We start from the raw sequence: 22,527 nt of genomic DNA on the forward strand, positions 1-22,527 counted from the left end.
ATATGATGTGTGACTTGCTGAAAAGCTTTCCAAAGTTAGTGTTCCCCATCTATACATTTTATACTCACAGTATACTTTTGTCAATTTGTGTTGGTTTATGCAAAATCTCTTCAAGTGGGCAAGCATTGGAAAAAAGTTATTGTAATCATTTGCATATTGATTTATATACAGAATTATGCAAATGAAAGATACATTAATTCTGAAAATTCCATGAACTTTTCCCAGATATCTATTTGTACACTTCATGTGGATCCATGCAGTTATAGCTGAAATTGCTCTCAACTTTTCATGTTTTTCTGACTGGTTTCTGCTTCTGGTTTTCACAGCTGAGCTGGACACTATGTCAAGCGCTGAGCGAATTTCATTCTTGCAAGAGAAGCTACAGGAAATCAGGAAGTACTACATGTCACTCAAGTCTGAGGTGGCATCCATTGACAGGAGGCGGAAAAGATTAAAAAAGAAGGAAAGAGAAGGTACAATTGCCGAACTTTATAAGTTTTGTAGCCATAACTTGCATCTTTTATCGATTTACATTTCTTTTTTTTAGTCCATAAGCTCTTTTGCATAACCATGACAGACAGACACCATTTTATTATTATTATAAAAACAAAAACAGAAAAACATTGCCAACATAGATCAAAAGCTTGCTGGATTTGTATGATACCATTTCAATTTTGTGTGTAAATTTGAATGTGAGAACAGACATGGAGTGGTGACTTAAAAAGCCCCATTAATGCTGTTAATCCTGACCATAAATAATCTTGGCTAAGGAGCATATTGTACAGTCTAACGTAAAAGATGATGTCACATTGACTTTTACCCAAGATGTCTCTGGGGTCATGTTTGTCCAAAGTGACAAGCATTAAAGATATATTTGACAACAGTGGTAATGTACCATTTGTTTTGGTTTCTCAATTCCTTGTATTTGTTTACTGTTAGAAATTAGTAAATCATTGTGAATCTACCTCTGACCTTTTTAAACTCTGATTAACAGTGTCCCACACCACAGCGTCCACATCATCGGGTTCGTCCGACACTGGCATGAGTCCGTCGTCAGCTTCCCCGACTCAGAACACTGTTGCCGTCGAGTGCAGGTGATGCCACGCCTGTGCCCCGCCCTGCCCCACATTTGCCTTCTCAGCAACCCGCTGCCTCCATGGAGACATGCATACTGATGAGCCAGAGCAAGCAGCCATTAGCACTCGACTTCCCGCCTCCATGTCTCCTCTGTTTCCTAGTGGCCACTCCACTTTCTGCACTTTGTAAACTGATCCTGCCTCCTCTCGCTCGCTGTCGCTACCACTATCAGCACCAGGGAACGGACTCTACGTGAGGGTTGAATGTAATCTATGAAATCAAAGCTTAAAGATTTATCCATCCAGAAAGAAAACAACGGCACTTTCCACTTCCTTCCCCAGAAACCCCTTCTTGCAGCGTCTGTGCTGCAGGTACTGAATTTTGATGCAGTAGTCAATCAATTGTACGTTCCTCTATCAGAACATGGTAAGAACATCGTCTGGTAAGAACATCATCTAAGATCCCTAGGTAATGGTCACTTAAGCAGCTGGACATGGTTATTCAAAGAAAAGTCCATTTTTGTGCGCTTGCTCCATCAGAACTGCCAAAGTACATGTGTTACAGCAGAGTGCCCTATTTTGGAAAAGTGAGACAAAGTCGACTGCAAAAGGGAATGTAGTTTACTGAAAACCGCAGCTGGCGTCTTCCACTAAGTATGCTAGCACAAAATTATGCAAAACCTATTTTTGTTGTATTTTTAAGAAAATGGAAAATGAAAATGGAAAAAACTAAACGATGAAAATGTTTACAGTGGAACATGAAACTTGTTTTCAGTGGACTAATTTCCTTTGCAAGTTGCACTTCGTCTTTTTATATGTAATTGCAGAGTTTTTATTTTAGTATGGAAAATTTCAAAAAAGTATATATCGCAGCCGTGAAGTTATTTAATGAAAGATTTCTAGTGCTGAAATTTTTGTGTAAAATAAAGGTATTATCTTGCGACTTGTTAAATATATTTATTCAGTGCGTGGACAGCATTTTTGTATTTTTTTCAAGATGAGAATCACACAATCCTCCCACTTTGGCTTCAGATGGTGGGCTAGAAGGAATAGAATTTTGTGGGGATGTTTTGAGCATTTGAATGTGACGTCACAATTGGGTAACTACTGTGCAGTAAAACAGGTCCTCCCCATTTAGTTTTTACATTTGGGCTTGAGTATTCCCAAGACCTTTATGAAACACCCAAAATTGTGACCTTCGTTTCCCCCACTTTCTCAGATTTCCTGGTACTTTCTTTGTTACAATTTAAACATTTATTCTTGTTTTCATGTTTTTCTTAGTTCTTGACCAGTTGAATAATTCAGTTGAGATGAGTATGGTTAACCCAGGGGTTTCAAACTGATTGTTCCTTTTGTAAATAATCTTCCAAAACTATGTATTTGAAAAATACATTTTACACAAACTGTAAAAATGATTTATATTATTTTTTAAACCGTACATCTTTATATATTAATTTACATTTTCTATGTCAAGTTGGTAGAAGCATTAGCACATCTTTAGAATGTGTATATAATCAACCATTTAGGAACCTAAACCAAGCTGTCTAGAGTGATGAACCCATGACTATGTTGAACATTTTATGCTGTAGGCAGTGATTAAATCACTGATGAAATTGTGAAAACTTGCTTTCCTGTGACTTCAGTTTATTTACAGATTTCTGGATGAAGAAATGAAGGCATTAGGTTCCTGAGCAAAGCCATTGTATATTAATGTAAAATAAGAGCTCTTTCATTTCTAATAAAGTTTTTAAAATATTCAGGTGAGGGATGTCTTTCTTTGTCTTTTAGTTTTAAAGGGTTAGTTCAACCAAAATGGAAATTCTCATCATTTATTTACCCTCATTCCATCCCAGATGTGTGTGACTTTCTTTCTTCTGCAGAACACAAATTAAGATTCTTAGAAAAAGATCTGACTCTGTAGGTCAACACAGTGCAAGTGAATGGGGTCCGAAACTTTGAAACTCTAAAAAGCACAAAGGCAGCATAAAAGTACTCTTAAGACTCCTGTGGTTTAATCAATGTCTTCTGAAGCGATGCAATCAGTTTTGGCTGAGAACAGACCAAAATGTTACTCCTTTCACACTTTACATCTTGCCATTGCAGTCTCTAGCCCAAAATTTCTCACCCAAAATCTACCAGATCATTTCAGAAGACATGGATTAAACCACTGGAGTCTTATGGATTACTTTTATGCTGCCTTTGTGCTTTTTGCAGTAATGATGTAATGTGGATGTGCATAATTGTCATGAAAATGTCCTTTTAAAAAAAAAAAGAATGGTCCTAAAAAATAGGGTTCTTAAATTTTTAACCTTATTTAAAAAAAATCAGAGCTCTCGCTCAAGCATTTAGTTTTATTTCTTGAGATGAATTACATATAGGAATGAGACAAAATAATAGAGTTGACCATTTTAAGTTTTATTATGTATCATGCTACAATAAAAACAAACAATATCTTTCGTGTTTTGCTTAAGACCAGCATTTTGGTCAAAGCTACCGTATCTGTCCTTCAGAGAAACAACATCCTAACAATCTAGTTATCCGTGAGCCGACAGAGATCAGAAGACGTCTCACGCTGTCACCTGTGTGACATCCTCTGCCTTCCTCTGGTCCACTTTGGCGAGCCCTTCTCCACACTGGAATAGAGAGAGCGTGGTGTAATGGTTTGGAGTCCATACAAACGGCCTATGATTATCGGGGTTGTGCCAACAAGCCAGCTTTAGCAGCCAATGCCTCATTCTGCTGGATGTGGTACTCCTGGAAGCGCATGGAGATCCTCTGTGTCATCTTCAGATACTTTTGTAAGCAGCTCTCAGAGCATGTGGTCTGGAAAGAGATTAATGAACATTAACACAGACACACAGGTACATGTCGTTATTATAATAAAGATTTTTTTTTAGAGAGGTTTCAGGAATATATCCACCACAACATAAAGGGCATAACACACCTCCTCTGGTTTGACTTCTCTTGTTGTGAAATCTTTAACACAGTCCATGAAACAGTTTTCTGTTAGTTTGTTGTAGGTGCCCAGGAATTCTTTGAACTGCAAGACACAAACATGGAAAATTGAACTGTCACTGAATGTGATTGAATTATTGAACTATTATCAGACAGTAATTGTGTTTTATGTTTGTAAGTCTTCAATTACCTGTTTGATCTGGTCTGATTCAGTGACCTGAGCTGCCATAGTGAGATGCTGCGGATGAGAATATTTTATAAAAACAAAATAGAACCTTAACGTAATTAGCACAACTGTTAAAATATAGCATTCATGACAGTACAGTACATTTAACAGAGGCCTCTCAGCTCATTCAGTGATAAGTAGCTAGATTAGCCATTAGGATGATCTCACATGCACCGTTTTAACGCGGAATACCCGAGAAAATGTATTTAAAAGGCTTTTGTTATATAAATATTTATACAGTAAATGCACTGCAAATCAGAAACATTACAGCTGAATTATTACCTTTGCTAAAAGAGCTCAGGATGTGAAGGACATGTGATCCAAGGAGAACAAGAGAGATTTCCACCGATTCGCATCGGCACTTTCGCAACAAACAAGAGTCCAAATTAAAGTTAATTATTAAAACTAAATTATTTAAAGAAGAATCTTAGTAATAATAATAAATCTTATTATTATTATAATAAATAATACATTTATATATATATATTTAAAAAAATAATTAAAACCTTGTTAAAATCTATCAAAATCTTTAAATAGATAAATGCAAGTGATTTTTGCTCAGTTTTGGTAATGAGCAGATACAAATATTAGCATTTATTTATTTAGCTGAGTTATGAAGTGTTGAGTACTCAACATTCTTACAAAATTAAAGGAATATGCCGGGTTCAATACAAGTTGAGCTCATTTGACAGCATTTGTGGAATAATGTTGATGGCCACAAAAAATAATTTCGACCCATTCTTCAGTTTCTTTAAAAAAAGCTCAAATCTGGGTTACAGTGAGACATTTACAATGGAAGTGAATGGGGCCAATGCATAAATGTTAAAGTACTCACTGTTTTAAAAGTATGGCCACAAGACGTGTGATAAAATCACTTTCTAACATTTTCTGTGCAACGTTACTTATATCCAATTTTACAACTTCGCTGCCATAATGGCGTAATGCAGTAAACCCAAGACCCTACAATTACCATAAAAAAATAAGATTCAAACAACTTTACAGCTCAAATAATACACAAGTTTCAACAGAAGAATGTAAGTGCTTTTATAAAATTATAAGCTTCACATTTCTGCCTTTAAACCCTCCAAACATTTACCCCATTTACTTCCATTGTAAGTGCCTCACCGTTATCTCAATTTTTTTATATTTTAAAGAAACCGAGGGACGAGTTGAAATTAATTTTTTGGTTATCAACATTATGCCACAAGTGCTGTCGACTGAGCTCAACTTGTTTTGAACCCGGAATATTCCTTTAAATCTAGGTAAACTAGTACATTCTGTTCCTTTTCACTTCTTGATTAGATAGTCAGATACAATTAAAAAATAAAACAAAAAATGACAAGTTCATATTACAACATTTCTCAAATGTATTAATCTGCAAACATTTTAGAGGGTAATAACTTACACATTTATAACAACGAAACATTTGAACATATTCTAGTAAGGACCAAATGGTGGCAGCACAAACAAACATACATTTTGAACAGAAAATACAGAGATATAATCAACGCCAAGGGGATTAAACTAAAAGTACATTTAGTAAAGATAAAATGTAAAAAAAATAAAATAAAAAAAATAAATAAATAAAAATAAAGTACAAATGACAAATATTAAAAAAAATTAATAAATAAAGAAAAAGGAATATGAGAGGAATATTTTTTTTAAATAACTTGAAGAACCATAAACCATATCAAGGATACACAAATAGACAAATAAATAAATAAATAAATAAACAAACACATACATAGAAAAATCATACATAACAGAAACAGCATTGCCAAGGACCAAAACAAAAGCCAGACGTTTTCAAAAGAAACTTTTATTTTGAAATCTGTTACACATCTTGTAATCACGTCGTTGTTTCCATGATCACAGCTTTGTCAACTTTTGTTGTCAGGAACAGCCGTCTCCGTGAAATAAGTGAATCTGCTGCTGAGATTAACTAAATTATTTCAATATTTATTTTAAATACTTCAAAACAGAGCGCAGATTGCATACTTTGGACAAAGAGAGAGAAACTTTTTTACGCTGTTGCGTTTAAATATCACCTGAGGCGGGAAATTTAAAACACAAACGCGACAGAAACATGCCATCTATAGATATCTGATGAAAACTTCACAATAATCAATAATGGTGACTTCAACTTTACGGTACGACTATTATATATACAGTGACAATTAACTGCTGAACCCGTTCACTGTTATTACCATCAACTGTTGATTCATGTAAAAGGTTGACATGACTGAAGAGGGACCAGAAAATCATTTTGGAGTGTCTTATTACTTATGTAAGAGTGGCAATGGACTCTTGTGTGTCTGTGACCAATAACACACAATTAAACGACTCCTCATCCAGTTCTGATGCTGCAGATGTCTTGATTCGCTCAACCAGAGCTGCTTTTAATCACACCAGAGTAGAAACCCATTACAAAAGCTATAATAAAGATAACATTAACATCAGGAGACTGTCAGACTTTGCGCATGTAACTTCTGGGAATGATGGATGTACAGAGGAGATCTCACTTGTCCTGCCTGTGAATCTTCCTGCTTCAGATAGAGGTAACACCACTAGACTGATCAGTGAAATCATAAAATAGAACAACGAAGTGATCAAAACAATAAATCAATGTTTTATGCATTCGGTAGGGGCTGAGGGACAACAGACTGGTGGATCATCAAAACAAGTTGCTGACCTTATAGAGAAAGTGAGTTGTTTTTTACGTTTGTTTTCTTTCCTGACAGCATGGTTTCAATACTTTTCATTTGATTATTGACTAAAGCATTTGCTTTCCCATGTAGAGCCAATTAGCTGTCATGCAGGCAAAGAAGAACTCCAAATCAAAAGGTGTGTGTGTGTGTGTATAATAACACTACAAAGTTTTGTGTTATACTGCACTTAAATTTCAATACGTTCGTCTTGTTGCACCACTCAGCCCTGGACAAACTCCATTTTGGACTTTCTAGGCCACTTGCACAAGTGCTGAATGACAATAAAGTGAATTGACGAGACATTTCTGAACATTGCAGGTGAAGACGTGGAAATTTCTAGATACTCTACTGATGGCAGAGGAGCAGTTTCGGCAGCCCTGAAGAAGAGGTAATGCTTACTTAAATTCTCATGACAGCCATACTTGAGCATGATCAAATGTTGTTATTATTTTTTTTCTGGTCAAACTGATTTTTGATTTGGTACATCAGATACAAGAGCGCCCCTTTAAGACGGAACGTGACTGTACAGGTGTTGGATCAAGACAGACCTCAAACCCCCAAAGGCCAGCCGGATCCTGGTATTCCGCCGGGAGATTCTGGGACTTCGGAAAATGTGGCTGCAATAACAGCTGCTACTATTGCTGCCACATTCCCACTTATCAAGGTAGACATAATAGTTTCATATACGATTTTTCGGGGTTCACTTGGTCTTGAAAAATTTGAAAATAACAAGGAATTCCAAAATTTGAAATTCCAGGCTCAGAGTGAGATGGAGGCACAGATCTCTCGGGTAACTGCCGAATTGAAGAGGTTACAGGCCGCAGAGGCCAGTGTCAAGCATGGCAGAGCAGGCAGTACTGTGGACTGTTCTGCAGAAAGAGCGGCCCATCTGGAAGAGCAGCTGAACGTTCTTATCCAGCAAAGACTGCAACACCTGGAGACGATCCAATGTCAGCAGATCCAACTGCAGGTAAAAATGCCAAGGCCTCTGTCCAGATTTAGTGATGCAGAATCTGCCTGTCTTAAAGGGGCCACATTCTAGAATGTTTTCCCTTTTTCCCCTCTGATCTCCACTTTTAATGCTATTCAAAGTTTATTTATTTTTTATCATGACAATCCCCCCCCCCCCCCAACCCTCATAGTTAAACAGGCTGTTTTTGCTACTGTACCTTTAAGACTTCTATACTCTATATTAGTGTCAACACAGTACAACAAACTCTTATTTCAGAAGATCAAAGAAAATTTAGTTTTGTATTATTTACCCTTTAAAGCCCTTTAAATAATTGGAAATCATTATTTTAAGAAGACATGTTTTAATAGCATCTTATTTTCAAAGACTTTTGAAGGTTCAAGATTGGAGTTAATTCATGAATTAGATGTTTTTATCAGTTTGTGATTTCTGTTATATAATTCAACTAATGGACAGTTTGCTCTTATGCTCTTTATTAGAATCGTCTTTTGGGATCTGCTTTGGATGTTGTAACCGCTCGTGCAAATGCAGACACACAAACTAACCTGCTCACAAGCTCTGTAATCCACCAGACAGGCTCTTTGCCTACCACTGATAAAACCTCTGCTGAAAGTTCAGCATCAGGTGAGTCTGTGACTGAAATATCTATTATTCTGTCTGTCTGTCATTCTGTCTGTTTGATGTTCTATCATGCTGTCAATCTATCGGTCTGTCTGTCTATCTATTGATCTATCTGTTTGTCTATCTGTCTATCGATCTATCTGTTTGTCTATCTATTGATCTGTCTGTCTGTCTATCTATTGATCTATCTGTCTGTCTATCTATTGATCTATCTGTTTGTCTATCTGTCTATCGATCTATCTGTTTGTCTATCTATTGATCTGTTTGTCTGTCGATCTGTCGATCTATCTATTGGTCTGTCTGTCTGTCGATCTATCTGTTTGTCTATCTATTGATCTGTCTGTCTGTCGGTCTATCTGTTTGTCTATCTATTGATCTGTCTGTCTGTCGGTCTATCGATCTATCTGTTTGTCTATCTATTGATCTGTCTGTCTGTCGGTCTATCGATCTATCTGTTTGTCTATCTATTGATCTGTCTGTCTGTCGGTCTATCGATCTATCTGTTTGTCTATCTATTGATCTGTCTGTCTGTCGGTCTATCTATCTTTCGATCGAACTATCTGATTGTCTGTCTATTGATCTATCTGTCTGTCAGTCTATCTATCTGTTTGTCTATCTATTGATCTGTCTGTCTGTCGGTCTATCGATCTATCTGTTTGTCTATCTATTGATCTGTCTGTCGGTCTATCGATCTATCTGTTTGTCTATCTATTGATCTGTCTGTCTGTCGGTCTATCTATCTGTCGATCGAACTATCTGATTGTCTGTCTATTGATCTATCTGTCTGTCAGTCTATCTATCTGTTTGTCTATCTATTGATCTGTCTGTCTGTCGGTCTATCTATCTGTTTGTCTATCGATCTATCTGTTTGTCTATCTATTGATCTGTCTGTCTGTCGGTCTATCTATCTGTCGATCGAACTATCTGATTGTCTGTCTATTGATCTATCTGTCTGTCGGTCTATCTATCTGTTTGTCTATCGATCTATCTATTGATCTGTCTGTCTGTCGGTCTATCGATCTATCTGTTTGTCTATCTGTTGATCTGTCAGTCTATCTATCTGTCTATCGATCTATCTATTGATCTATCTGTCTGTCTGTCGGTCTATCTGTCGATCTATATCTATCTATCTCTCTGTTGGTCTATCTATCGATCTGTCTGTCTGTCATATTGTCTATCTGTCTGTCGGTCGTTGTATCTTGGTCTGTCTGTATATCTTTCTATCTGTCTATCATTTTGTCATTCTGTCTGTTCTATCGGTTTGTTGTTCTATCTGTCTGTCTGTTGGTCTGTCTGTCGGTCGTTGTATCTTGGTCTGTCTGTCTGTCTGTCTATCTTTCTATCTGTCTATCGTTTTGTCGTTCTGTCTGTTGTTCTATCGGTTTGTTCTATCTATCTATCTATCTATCCATCTATCTATCGTTCTGTCTGTCTCTATTTAAGCAAACAAATGGTGTTGACTTGATTATTTCTATGTTGGTTTGTTTCATATATAGTCTCAAAGGATTTACACAGAGAAAGGCAAACAGGTGGTCATAAAAGTCCCCTGGAGACCCCTGCTCCTCGAAAGGTCATTCCTAAACCCACCTATTGGACATCATCAACCAAAACCATCAAATCCCAGAAAACTTCCTCTAAAAACCAAGGTGTGTTTCTTTCCTGTGGCATTTTCACTGCTGTTTTATTCACTGGCAGAAAGCACTTTTGATTAGACATTGGCATATGTATTGTGGACATTAAATTAGTTCTATACTGGTTAATTAGACCAGTATTACTTACAGTAGAAAAAGCTGTCATTCAAATTGAAACCACTTGATGGCAGTAGCGTCACTACAGAGTTTTTGCCTTTGCACTACAAACAGCCCCCATGGACAACTCTACTGTAAAAACACAGATTTCCATTGACTTTTCATCATTTCATTGTAGATTTTAAAATAAGCAGAGGTAATGATAATCCATAAAAACCATAAAACTGTCAATCCTAATATCTCCCAAGAATGTCTGGGTGGTTTCATCTAAAAGCTTTCTTGGCTAATGTTATGCTTGGAATAGATGCATGCATTTGGATTTGATCTTTTTGAGACAGTATATATATAAACATTGAAATATGAAAAGACGAAAGACGATCATGCTGTTAATTTATAGTTTTTTTTTATTATTCTATGCATTAATTGATTAATTTACATGCCAATCATACAGTATATTGGTTTCCTATCTATAGCAGAATAAATTACTGTAAACATGGTCCTTGTTTTGGCACAAGGCAACAGAATTTAATCAATCACTGCTGCACATATTTTACAGCATATTGTTTTTGGTTAAGTTTCAGATGTCTTATCACAATTTTCAAATGGCATTTTGCACTGCTTCCATGGCTACAGGCTTTAACTATTGTGCTTTGCCTCTGCCAAGAAACAACCTGGTTTCAGTTTCCTGTTAAACAGGCAGCCACTATCAGCTCTGGCTAGAACCTCATGTTTTCTAATTCTGTACCAGTAATTCATCCACAAAAGTGCCTGTTTCCTTTAGACACCATCATTCAACCTCCATGTCACTCCTCTGGTTTGGATTGAAGACTCGTTTTTGCACTAAAAACCAATTAAGGCAAAAAACAGTTGTGTTGAAAGAGGTGTCACCGGCGAACAGCTGTGCAAATACGAATAGTTCATGCTGTTCTCCTCAGTCATGCTGTTTTGCTCCGTGTCAGCTCCTGTCGGGAGCCGAGGCTTGTTATTGGAAAAGCTTGGAGCATGTTAGCACAGGCTGACCTGGGAACACAGCTGCTTTAGTGTCTTCAAGTAGTAAGCGTCATGAAACAGCCCGCTGTACACCTGAAGTGTAGAATGTTGTGTAACAGTGGTTCTGTAACTAGTTTCGCTTAAGGACACATATTTTACTTTGGACATCAAGTGGTGACCCAACACAGTATCTAAATTGGTTATCATACAAAATTGCCAATAATTCACCACACAAAATGCATTTTGGACATCACAAACCATGTTTAAGTAGTAAACCCACATTTATTGTAGCCTGCTTCGTATTTTCTTTTACCTTGCATTGTAATTTGGCTTTTCTCTACAGATGATACTTACCAAAAAACAACCATGGTTCTGGACATGTACCATGGTACTACCATGATATTCTCAGAAGTACCTGGGAGTATCATGTAAATACCGTGGTACATGAATTTCAGTACCATGGTACTCGCACAGCACTTTCTGTAAGGGGAATATGCACCAAAACAGTTTAATTGGATGCACACCTTTGTCGTCAACAACACGAAACAGAAAACGTTTTCTCTGTACTGTTCGCGATACTTCTGTAAACCAAAATTTTTTACATGGCTCGTTTTACATATGATGGCAGTTTTCTGGTGAAATGAACACTAGAGGAGCAAAAACAATTACTTATATTCACTTTCACACAAATCATGAGTAAAACGGCAGATTATCAGTTCATAAACACTTACTTTTTGCACTGTTCCTCACACAATGCTATCTTATGATGACACTTTTACTATAGCCCATGACATTTTAACATTTGCGTTACATGACCTAATACATTTACAAGCTTGTTCAAGCGCGATCAAATTGCGCGGTAGCTCAACTGATATAGTGTTGTTCTTGCGATGCAAAGGACAAGTACGAATCCTGAAGAGTTGACACGTGTCAAAAGTGTCATAGAAGCACCACAAAATGACGTGGTTGCTTCAGCAATTGCGTTTTACATCTCACATTTTCTTTTGTTTTGGCTTAAGGTTTGGGATAGGGAGGTAGGTTTTGTCGATTTAAAGCTTGATAGCATTTAGCATAGTTTTTTCCCAGCTGTCCACAGTTGTATCAGAATAGGATAGATCCAGATAGATCCGGGATAATTTTTGGGTCTTGATCCACCAGTTAAGAACCACTGGTGCAACAGTTTGTGTATACTGGACTTGGCTGAAACCTTCTGGAAGTGTACTTGGTGGAAAAATTTGCTGTTTGCCACCCAGAACATTCCCTATTCTTTTTTCCAAGATGTGGTGGTAATTTAGGTATGTGCCTTGCGCTAAGAGATGGGGTTACTGACACACGCCTGTCTGTCTGAAATCTGGGGTGGTTTTCCCACCTGAATTTAATCTGTCGGCTGCTGTATCCCCCTTCCCCCCTCTTTCTCCCATGTGAACACAGGATTGCTTTCCCAGACGCAAGAGCTCTCTTCTCAGGCTCATGTTGATGGATGTGTGTGGGAGAACAGAGAGTTAATTATGGCTTGCAGTTTTTTGCTGTGTGTGTTTGTCCTGTGTTTTCGTGGAGTGTGAAAATTCTCATGCAAGGCATTAGTTCTGTCTGTTTTCTCATCATTGTTCGGTTGACCCAAATACATGCACAATGCGCTTCTTATATTGTTGAGAATTTCACTTGAATTTGATATAAAATTCAGGAAATATGATATACAATGGTGTGCTGTATCCACCAGTGAAAAATGCTTACATAATGCAGTCTGTTATTTTCATGTTTCAAAAGTATTAACATGGTCATAAATGAGCTTTTTTGACCTAAATTTGATTAGTAATCTAGAAATGGTGCAGAACATTATGTATTTCTTTATTTTATGTCATAATGTATATTTATAAAAATAAATAAATAAATAAAAATAGTTTCAGAATCCACTATTTTTTGGTCACTAATATTTTTTAATTTGTCGACCATGTAAACTACTATGGATCATCATGTTTTGCACAAACTTGTGGAGTCTATACTGATAATTTGCAATGGAAAAAATTGTACTAAATTAGAAAAATGCAAGACTTTCGGACCCCACTGTACATACACAAGGCACTGTTATTGTTGAGCACTGCTCTGAATTTGATATCAAATTCAGGAAATTTTTATATAAATTTGATAAATTCAAGTATATTCTGAAATACAGTCATAATGCATTAGTGAGTTTAAAAACAAAGGTTTCAGGTTGTTATTTTTCCAGGGATATGTATGTTGAGACAGTGGGAAAATTTTGCTTTAAGATGTCTGTTTTTACTGACTCCATTTTGTCACTTGTGCACATCAATCTGGTTGTCATGGCAACTGCTATTTCAGTGGCAGCATTACTCCGGCTGTCAGACTGCTTTCTCTCCATGCAAACAGGCTATTTTTAGCCAAGCTTCCTTTTGTTTCTCAAGTACATCATCAAAGCAGTTTTAAATACATGCAGAAGCAATATCTAGAGCAGAAGAGGATGTGTCATGCAGGCAGTGTTGGGGAGTAATGGAATACATGTAACGTGAATACATATTTTAAAATACAAAATATTAGTAACCGTATTCCACTACAGTTACAATTTAAATCATTGGTAATTAGAATACAGTTACATTCAAAAAGTATTTTGATTACTGAAGAGATTACTTTGCATTTTATTGTCATTTGTTTCATTTAATATTTAGTCCTTTCAGATGGAAAATATTGCATTTGAACTGCGGTGAAACACTTTCTTATGATGTGTTACATTCATATGAGCAGACAGAGAAGTACGTTTGGAGCAGAAGAAATCGAAATAAACCTTGTGTAAAAAAAGCTAAAATACTATTTCTAGCCATTTTACATGCACATGTTACCAGACACGATCATATTTTTTTATCAAGAAAATTCACATTAGATCATAATTTCTTTTTTCTAGTAAGACCTTTGATATTAGGGCAAAAATCATATTCTTGATAATAACTTTTGTATTGTTTTCCTGTAAAAATATCTAAAAATCCTTAAAACAAGATCAATTTGATTTATCCTGTTTTAGAAACAACACTGCATAAGATATTGAGGTTTTTCAAAGAATGTATTTTTAACGTGTATTTTGTCTTACTGTACCGGCAGAGTTTTTATAGTCAAAACAAGTGAAAAATTCTACCAGTGCTGAAGAAGTAATCGAAAGTATTTAGAATACGTTACTGACCTTGAGTAATCTAACGGAATACGTTACAAATTATATTTTACAGCATGTATTCTGTAATCTGTAGTGAATACATTTCAAAAGTAACCCTCCCAACCCTGCATGCAGGGGACATTTTTATGTAGAGGATATTTGTAATATTCACCAGTTTATGAGTAATTAAGAGGGAGACATTAGATCTGGATTAATTATCAGGGCTTATACCTTTTAGCCATTTTTATTTCTGCTTTGCATAAACCACTGCTCATGTCACTTCACTGTTCAATGAACAAGTAAATTAAAAAAACAATTAGGAAAAACTGAGTACGGTCACAAAAAATGCATTTGTGCATGGAACTCCTTTCATACGCGATGGATCAGAATCTGCCGTTGCTGGTTCAAACCAAATGATGCGTCCAAGCCTCTCAAAAACATCACTTCAGAACTACTAGTATCACAGTTATTGGAGGGAGGGAGGGAGGGAGGGAGGGAGAGAGAGAGAGAGAGAGAGAGAGAGAATGTCATTTTGGTGAAATTCGTCCTATTTTCTCAGTGGAAAAATAGTCATCCAAGTGGGGGTATTCCTCTCTATTTCGCGGTAGCTGGTGCGCAAGAGTCTTTCACTATAGAAACCACAATCTCCACTGCCATTTTATCCTCTCCAATGTGGAAAGTCCAGTAAGAGGTAACCGCCTTGAGTTTGTGTAATTGATCAGTCTGTTGTGTCTCTCAACTGGCTCAAATTACACACAAAAATGGTCTTTTGCCTCCACCTGCTGGCTAAAATATGAAATGTCACAAAATTAAATGTAAAGAGACAGATGGCTCTTAACACATCTGCACTGCTCTTGCACTTTAGTTTAGAATGGCATGAACAGAAGCAGAGTACTACACACAGTGAAGCGTCTGAGTGCTGATGGTGTGAGATGTGGTGCAGTGTGGCAGTGTGCATTATCCTGCTGAAAAAGGCCACTGCCACCAGGGAATACCATTGCCATGAAGGGGTGTACCTGGTCTGCAACAATGTTTAGGTAGGTGGCACATGTCAAATTGACATCCATATGAATGGCCAGACCCAGGGTTTCCCAGCAGAACATTGCCTAGAGCATCACACTCCCACCACCAGCTTGTCGTCTTCCCACAGTGCATCCTAGTGCCATCAGTTGCTTTTTGGAACTATCTGCAATAGGATGACTCCTTATACTTTTGCGATTTGTGAATAAGGCTTTTTTAGGTCTGTGTTAAATTTAGCTACTATTATGTGTTTGTGAAAAGAAGATGCAATGTAATATAACCATAAAATTTGATTTGATTTTAATCCGAATTTATTTTCCATTTTATCAAACACTATAGATTTTAGTAAACATCTTCCGATGTATAGATAAGGTAGATAAAAGTGTAATAAGTACTGTAAATTTGAAGTTAAATAAGGTAGTACAGAGAAGCCTTTTTTGAGTGTACATTAAGGCTTATGAATATTGCAAATGCCCTCAACAACAATTCATGTAGTGTTACCTCATTAAAGATTGATGGGCAGGAATTTTAGCTTGTACTAGACAAATACTATCTGTGTCAAGATATGCGTTTACTTTATCTAAGTAACCTCTTTGAAAAATGTCTGGCTTTCACCTAATTAATCTGACTCAGTCCATTCAACAAACACTCACATATACACATAATCCATCTTTCTTTCCTTGTGTCTCCTTTCCCAGCTTCCATGAAGATTATCTACTTGGCTAGTTTGGATAGTTCACCCAAAAATGAAACTTCTGTTATCATTCATCATTATTCATGTTGTTCCAAATACATATGACTTTCTCTCTGCCGTTGGGACTCTCAGAATGTGTTAACGTCAGTCACCGTTCACTTTCATTGCAACTTTTTTCCCGCAAAATTAGGACTAAATAAGTTTCTATTTTGTGAACCTAACACATTCACTGTATTTTGTGCAGGGACTCGAAAGCTAGAAAGCTTCTTGTCATTGCCTCCACATCAGCAGGGAGATACCAGGAGAGTCTGTCTGCCTCCTGCCGGGATGCCCTTTCCGATATAAATGGCAGGCCTTATTATTAGCCAGTGCCCTCACCTGCCGAGACCTCCATCACTGTTGATGTGCGCTGGGGGGTGGGTCACATGCACATCACTACTTAATAGAGCACAGAAACACTAGCCAGGCCCTTGCAAGGTGGGCAAATGCATTGTGTTAGGTAGCTTTGGTCCTTTTTAGACCCATAATGTTTTTAATGCATTAGAGCAGGGATTTTCAAGGAATGTTTTGATGTCAGGGACTCCCAGATATCGTGATGATCTTGGGAAAGACCCACCCTTCTTAAAATATTAATGCAGCTATGTACTGTATGTTCATGTATAAAGACCCATTTATTGAGGCAAATAGTAAGCATGATATTATGCATTAAAGCAAGATAACACGTTGTTTGCGAAATGTAATATAGGTCATTGGCTTTTGTATTAACACTGTACAAAAGACATGATTTAAACATTATTTGGGAAATATTTATTTTGTATTAAGTTGACTGTGTACCTTTTTTTCTACCCATTATTAGAGTAAATGTCAGATCTGAAGAGAAGCATTTGAAGTCAAATGTATTTCTATAGCGCTTTTCACAATAAACATTATTCTAAATCAGCTTTACAGAGAATAATGCATAAAACCCCCCAATAAGCTAGATAAGCTGTAGACGACAGTCGTAAGGAAAAACTATTTTGAAAGATACAACACAAGTACCAACTATACTTTAACATGTACAATGCAAAGAAAATGAAATCTGAACACTTAAATATTTTTTTCCCACCAAACAATATGGAGATTTTAGAACTAACAGCAGTTTCTTACTGTTAACTGATAAAAATTTAGCTTATCAGTAGGAAAGAAGTATCGTAATTAATCTCATGATTTCCGAAAGCAAAGTAGAAAGCTGAATAAGAGTAATAATGACAAAATGTGTTAACTGCGGTAACGCGCTCAACAAGCCACGTGATAAGATGTGCAGTTGACGGCCTCAGACGTGGAGGCAACTGAGATTCGTCCTCCGCCACCCGGATTGAGGCGAGTCACTACGCCACCACGAGGACTTAGAGCGCGTTAGGCATTTCAGATTGGGGAGTAAAATGATGTTTCAAAAGTATAGTAACAAGATGTAAACTATATGTGTTCACACAATTTAAAGTGTGATAAAATCGAATTCTATCCAATTTGACAACTTTGTTGCCATGACGATGAAACGTCGATGACAAATAATTAAGAACAGTAGTCTGCCGCAAAAACAACAATTTTAAACAACCTTACAGCTCAAAAATACACAAGGCTTTAACAGAAGAATAAATGTAAGGGCTTTCATAAAGCTTCACATTTCTGTCTTTAAACCCTCCAAAAATGAGCCCCATTCACTTCCATTGTAAGTACCTCTCTCTAACCTTAATTGTTTTGTAATTTGTTTTTAAGAATACATTTTTGTGGTAATCAACATTATGCTACAAATGCTGTCGATTGAGCTTAACTTTTTGAACCCGGAATATTTCTTTAATATCTTCTGTTAACAAGTTAATTTTAACTGCCAAAAAATCTATTTTGTAAAATATTTTTTCTCTCAAATTTTCCACGGCCCCCTGGGGATCTGGACCCCAGTTTAAAAACCCCTGCATTGCTCTTTTAATGCCATTTCCCTGTAGTGTTCGAAACCAAGTGAAATATGCATAGGCTTTTTTAGGCATACACTAATGCTGTGCCTTTAAGAGCTGTGTGTGTCCGCCTGGACACTGTGTTCCCTATGGGTTGCAGTCTGGCATTGTTTTTGGCAGCATTATTATTGAGAATCCACCTCTTGGTTTGGTGCCAGCTTCATGTTAAATGCTGACTATTGTTTATTGCTCTGTGTTTGGTATAATTATAAAGGCAGTGGAATAGACTATCTCTGTGTAGCCATGAGTCCCGGGATTACAGCTGATGTTTTGCAGCTGTGGACGTGTGTGGGTTTGACGTCACGAGGCAGCTGGGGAAGGGGATCAGAATCTGTGTGGTAACGATGGCAACCATCACATAGAGCTGTTGGGAGCTTTTGTTTTCATCTGTCACAGTAAAACTCTCAAAATTCATTTGAAAAATGACTACTGCGGTCTTGTTTATGAAGTTCTTGAGTTTACAGTTGTTTTTCATGTTTTAATTTATATATATCGAAATAACAATTATATAGAATGTTTTTCAGCTTTTATGGTACAAAGTTTTTTGGCACAAAGTTTTTTATTCCAATTCTGTTATTTCCGTTTACTCATTTTGGTGTATAAATGGGTCATTGGCATTACTTCAATGGCTTTACTTCATCTAAACTATACGAAAAATGCGACTGTATGGAAACGTACCCCGTCAGCACATATATATATATATATATCATGTCTCCAACTTCATATCTTGTGAATAATAATAAACCTTATTCCTCATTAAACCTCATCTGGTAAAATATATATGTACAAAACCCTTTATTTGGTGAACATACAGGCTATAATTATAATATATAGGCTGAATCTGGTGAATATATAGGCTGTAATATATAGCATAATTTAGTTTTACTTAAACAGCATTGTAATGGAACCAAGCCAAAATAGTGTTTTGGGCTTGTTTATAGTTAAAAGTCCAACAATATGCACCAAATCATAATTGTTTTTTTTTTATGGTTATTATTGGGATTTTGGTAGAATAATAAACTGCATCTGGGATTTCCTTTATTTTGGACTCTCATAGCCTCTATGTCTGTGCCCATCATAGTGAGGAAAAAATATCGGCCAGTTAATCAGTTATCAGCCATTTCCTCCACCTTAGTTATCGGTATTGGCAAAATCCACTATCGGTCGACCTCTAGTTATGACAGCCAGCTACTATACAAGTTGAGCCTGAACTTATTTTTATTCCAACTAACTCCACTTAAAATGTTTGTTTTTCTCTATCTGGAACGCTTGTTTCACTATTGTTTTTGCATTGCTTCTTATGGATACCAGAACCCGAAAACTAGAATCAGCCTACAAATGGCTTACTGCCCAAAAGCATTTAAAAAACTTTATTTTTCACTATCCAAATCTATAAGAATGTGTCAAGTCAAGCTGATCTGGGATAAATTACCTGATATTTTAAGGCACAGCTTGTTCTCACAGAGGAAATACAGTACCGTGCAAAAGTTTTAGGCACTTGTGAAAAATGTTGCATAGTGAGGATGTCTTCAAATATAATGACATGAATAGTTTTCATTTATCACTTAATGTCATAAACATAAAAAAGCTAAATCAATATTTGGTGTGACCACCTTTGCCTTTAAAACAGCACCAATTCTCCTAGGTACACCTGGACACAGTTTTTCTTGGTTGTTGACTGATAGGATGTCCCAAGCTTCTTGGAGAATTCGCCACAGTTCTTCTATATATTTAGGCTGTCTCAATTGCTTCTGTCTCTCTAATTTCAGACTGACACGATGTTCAGTGGGGGGCTTTGTGGGGGACATGGCATATGTTGCAGGGCTCCATGTTCTTCTATTCTAATCTTTTCTATTTGTAGAAGAAATGTTTGGGAGTCTAACATTTATATTTCCTATTGACACACTAAAGCTGAAGATATAAATAACCATCTTAAGACAAATGCTTTTGTGAAATATCTTATGTACCTTATGTGTCATGGCTGGGCTGCAATACAAAATGCTTTGTTTACCATGGAATCATAAAACTTTAGCTGCTCATTTAACTGTATTCAAAAAGCTCGAGGGCCTCTTAGTCAAAGCCTGATGTTCGTCAGATGCCGGGGCCCACTGGAGGTGCACATGGCAGCATTGCTCTTGTTCCATTTGGAGGAGGCCCACTTTACAATGCCTTTTTGACCCTAAGGAAATTATTATGGTCAGGAGCTCTTTCGCCTGCCGGGGTACTGTTGTTTTTGGAGGATTTGTCCTTGTCCTGAATATTTATATAGCTTTGTTTCTTTTCGTCTGCATTCCACATTGCCGCAGAGAGAACATTCCACTCAGCGGCCTCTAAGGTTCCTAATAGAGCTCAGGAAAGAAAGAAAGCAGGGATATGTTACATCTGCACGATATGAGGTTTCCCCTCTGCTTAAACAATTCAACTAGCAAAAGAATAATCGTTCGCTTGTGTTCGCAAATGGCTGACGCATATCGCATATTTACGGTTTAGGTTATTGGCACAGCATGCTGGATTTCTGCAGAATTGATTACTCGCTGAAACACACAGGGCCTTGTTAAGAGTCGCCTGTAGCCGGAGTGCTGACAGTGGCAGGTGTCTGTTGCACAGGCTGATCGTAGTGGTATCTTCTGTCTTTGCAGGAAATGGCAGACTTCAGGACCAGACCACTAATAACCAGAGATCTCCCGAGAGATGCTCCATGCAATCTTCTGGGCTAAAGAGGATTGCCATAGCAACAGCCGAAAATGCCCAACCAGAGCAGTCAAGGTAATAATCTTGTTTTAAGCCCGGGAAAGCACACGGCCCCCGGCCCTTACATGTTTCATTGTACACAGAGTGTAACCATAGTGCTGGACCTTCATAACCATTTCTATTCCCAGGCCACAGGAATGCTTTTGTTTTATATATGGCACACAGCTAGACCATCTTGTCCTTTTCTCTTAAATATGCTTTCCTAATGTTCCATAAGCAAGTGTCACTTAAAGACGATAAGTGTGCACGATTTGTTTGAGTGTGTGTCTTGATCTCCGAGAGGCTCACCGTGATTTGTCAGAATGAGCAGACAAGAAGCAGTGCATTGATATTAGTGGTTAACACCGTAACCATGTCTTTGTTCTTGGCCAGTTGTGCAGCAAGGGAGGTTCTCAATAAAATTAACATGTTTCTGGATCCAGTTCCAGAAACTTTTTGCACTTCATCTGCACATTAATCAAGAGGGCCTCCTTGAAGAATGTCATGTGGAGCAACATCATTTGTATTGGGGTTTAAATAAGAGTCATGGGAAAAACCGAAGACAGTCTGCAGATTGTAAATATTTTGTAATGGCAATACCATGTTTTCCATATGTACAATGGTACCATGTTTTCCTTTGAAGTACCTTGGAGTACCATGTAAATCCCAATTTATATATGAATTAGTGGTTGACCAATAAATTAGTGATTGATATAGGTTTTTATTGGCCGATATTGATACCGATATCTGGGTGATTCTCTCAACCTGTCAAGAAAATGTCCTGGTCATATTTAACCCCAAATCAATTTCAAAGAAAATAAAGCCTACATTAAAGACCATTAAGATGTTTTACATTGTGACATTAGGGACACTTGAGCACATTTTACTGCAGTGCATCTGGAAGTTTTACTTTTACTATTCCCATTGTTTTCAATAATGAGTCTCATTACCATAAAACAGTAATTTGGTTTTTTACATATATAAAATAAAATAAAAATCAGCGAAAATGTAAGGCAGTAGCAAAAGAGTGCTACCGTGATGTAGAAATACTTTAAAATGACTATCTTTTTTTCTAATTGCGGTAATGATAATTGGGGGGTAAAATGTGCATAACTGTCATGCAAATAATGGCACAATGTAAAAAATCTTAATGGCCCTAAAAATAGGCTTCATTTTTTATTCTATATTCAAAATATAATTTTTTATTTGTTTCTTTTGATTTTGGAGAAAAATTTGACCAGGACATTTTCTTGACAGGTTTCGTGAGGATCTCCCATCGAGAGAGCATGGTGGCTGTCGGCCGATATAATATTGATCTGTATAACACAATTTAACGATAGCAAATTAGGTGTACACAAAAATGAACATTTATATTACATAATGTTTACTCAACATTCACAAAACAATATAAAAAAGTACATTTGCATTTTCCATTGGCAAGAATGACCACTTGTTCCATTAATAATTTAGTAACTGTACATATACACATACACACACACACACACACACACACATATATATATATATATATATATATATATATATATATATATATATATATATATATATCAAAATACCATGGTACTGCCATCTGACACCATCACTGTACCATGGTACTGAAACAGTACTTTTTTGTAA

At 36.8% G+C, this 22,527-nt stretch overlaps 3 protein-coding genes across 5 annotated transcripts in view; 2 read left to right on the forward strand and 1 right to left on the reverse strand.

Moving 5' to 3' along the window:
- Nucleotides 1-2,828, forward strand: part of LOC127454745 (AT-rich interactive domain-containing protein 4A-like) — a 37,925-nt gene extending 35,097 nt beyond the window's left edge. Inside the window, exons 24-25 of the mRNA XM_051722123.1 lie at nucleotides 327-473; nucleotides 995-2,828. Coding sequence (XP_051578083.1) covers nucleotides 327-473; nucleotides 995-1,098 — 251 coding nt within the window. The 3' untranslated portion in view covers nucleotides 1,099-2,828. The remainder of the gene's footprint in view (nucleotides 1-326; nucleotides 474-994) is intronic.
- Nucleotides 2,829-3,470: 642 nt separating this feature from the next.
- Nucleotides 3,471-4,617, reverse strand: LOC127454749 (mitochondrial import inner membrane translocase subunit Tim9). The gene is made up of 4 exons (XM_051722127.1): nucleotides 4,540-4,617; nucleotides 4,222-4,269; nucleotides 4,021-4,116; nucleotides 3,471-3,899 (listed from the first exon to the last, which is right to left on the reverse strand). The coding sequence occupies exons 2-4, from the start codon at nucleotides 4,258-4,260 to the stop codon at nucleotides 3,765-3,767; spliced, it is 270 nt and encodes an 89-aa protein (XP_051578087.1). The 5' UTR covers nucleotides 4,261-4,269; nucleotides 4,540-4,617; the 3' UTR covers nucleotides 3,471-3,764.
- A 1,513-nt stretch (nucleotides 4,618-6,130) lies between these two features.
- The window catches only part of LOC127454744 (protein TALPID3-like), a 176,099-nt gene continuing 159,702 nt past the window's right edge, over nucleotides 6,131-22,527 (forward strand). For all 3 annotated transcript variants that reach the window (XM_051722119.1, XM_051722120.1, XM_051722121.1), the window contains exons 1-9: nucleotides 6,131-6,815; nucleotides 6,903-6,961; nucleotides 7,056-7,101; nucleotides 7,284-7,353; nucleotides 7,455-7,629; nucleotides 7,723-7,935; nucleotides 8,415-8,559; nucleotides 10,053-10,202; nucleotides 20,799-20,925. In XM_051722119.1, the coding sequence (XP_051578079.1) occupies nucleotides 6,557-6,815; nucleotides 6,903-6,961; nucleotides 7,056-7,101; nucleotides 7,284-7,353; nucleotides 7,455-7,629; nucleotides 7,723-7,935; nucleotides 8,415-8,559; nucleotides 10,053-10,202; nucleotides 20,799-20,925 (1,244 nt within the window). In that variant the 5' untranslated portion in view covers nucleotides 6,131-6,556. The remainder of the gene's footprint in view (nucleotides 6,816-6,902; nucleotides 6,962-7,055; nucleotides 7,102-7,283; nucleotides 7,354-7,454; nucleotides 7,630-7,722; nucleotides 7,936-8,414; nucleotides 8,560-10,052; nucleotides 10,203-20,798; nucleotides 20,926-22,527) is intronic.

This window comes from Myxocyprinus asiaticus, chromosome 17 (assembly GCF_019703515.2).
Source record: "Myxocyprinus asiaticus isolate MX2 ecotype Aquarium Trade chromosome 17, UBuf_Myxa_2, whole genome shotgun sequence".
NCBI lineage: Eukaryota > Metazoa > Chordata > Actinopteri > Cypriniformes > Catostomidae > Myxocyprinus > Myxocyprinus asiaticus.

Bases quoted from the DNA above. Each gene is read 5' to 3' on its own strand.
- LOC127454749 (XM_051722127.1), bottom strand. From the start codon at position 4,260: ATGGCAGCTCAGGTCACTGAATCAGACCAGATCAAACAG. The intron at 4,117-4,221 runs GTAATTGAAGAC...TGTGTCTTGCAG, and splicing joins AATCAGACCAGATCAAACAG to TTCAAAGAATTCCTGGGCAC. The intron at 3,900-4,020 runs GTGTGTTATGCC...ATCTCTTTCCAG, and splicing joins GAGAAGTCAAACCAGAGGAG to ACCACATGCTCTGAGAGCTG.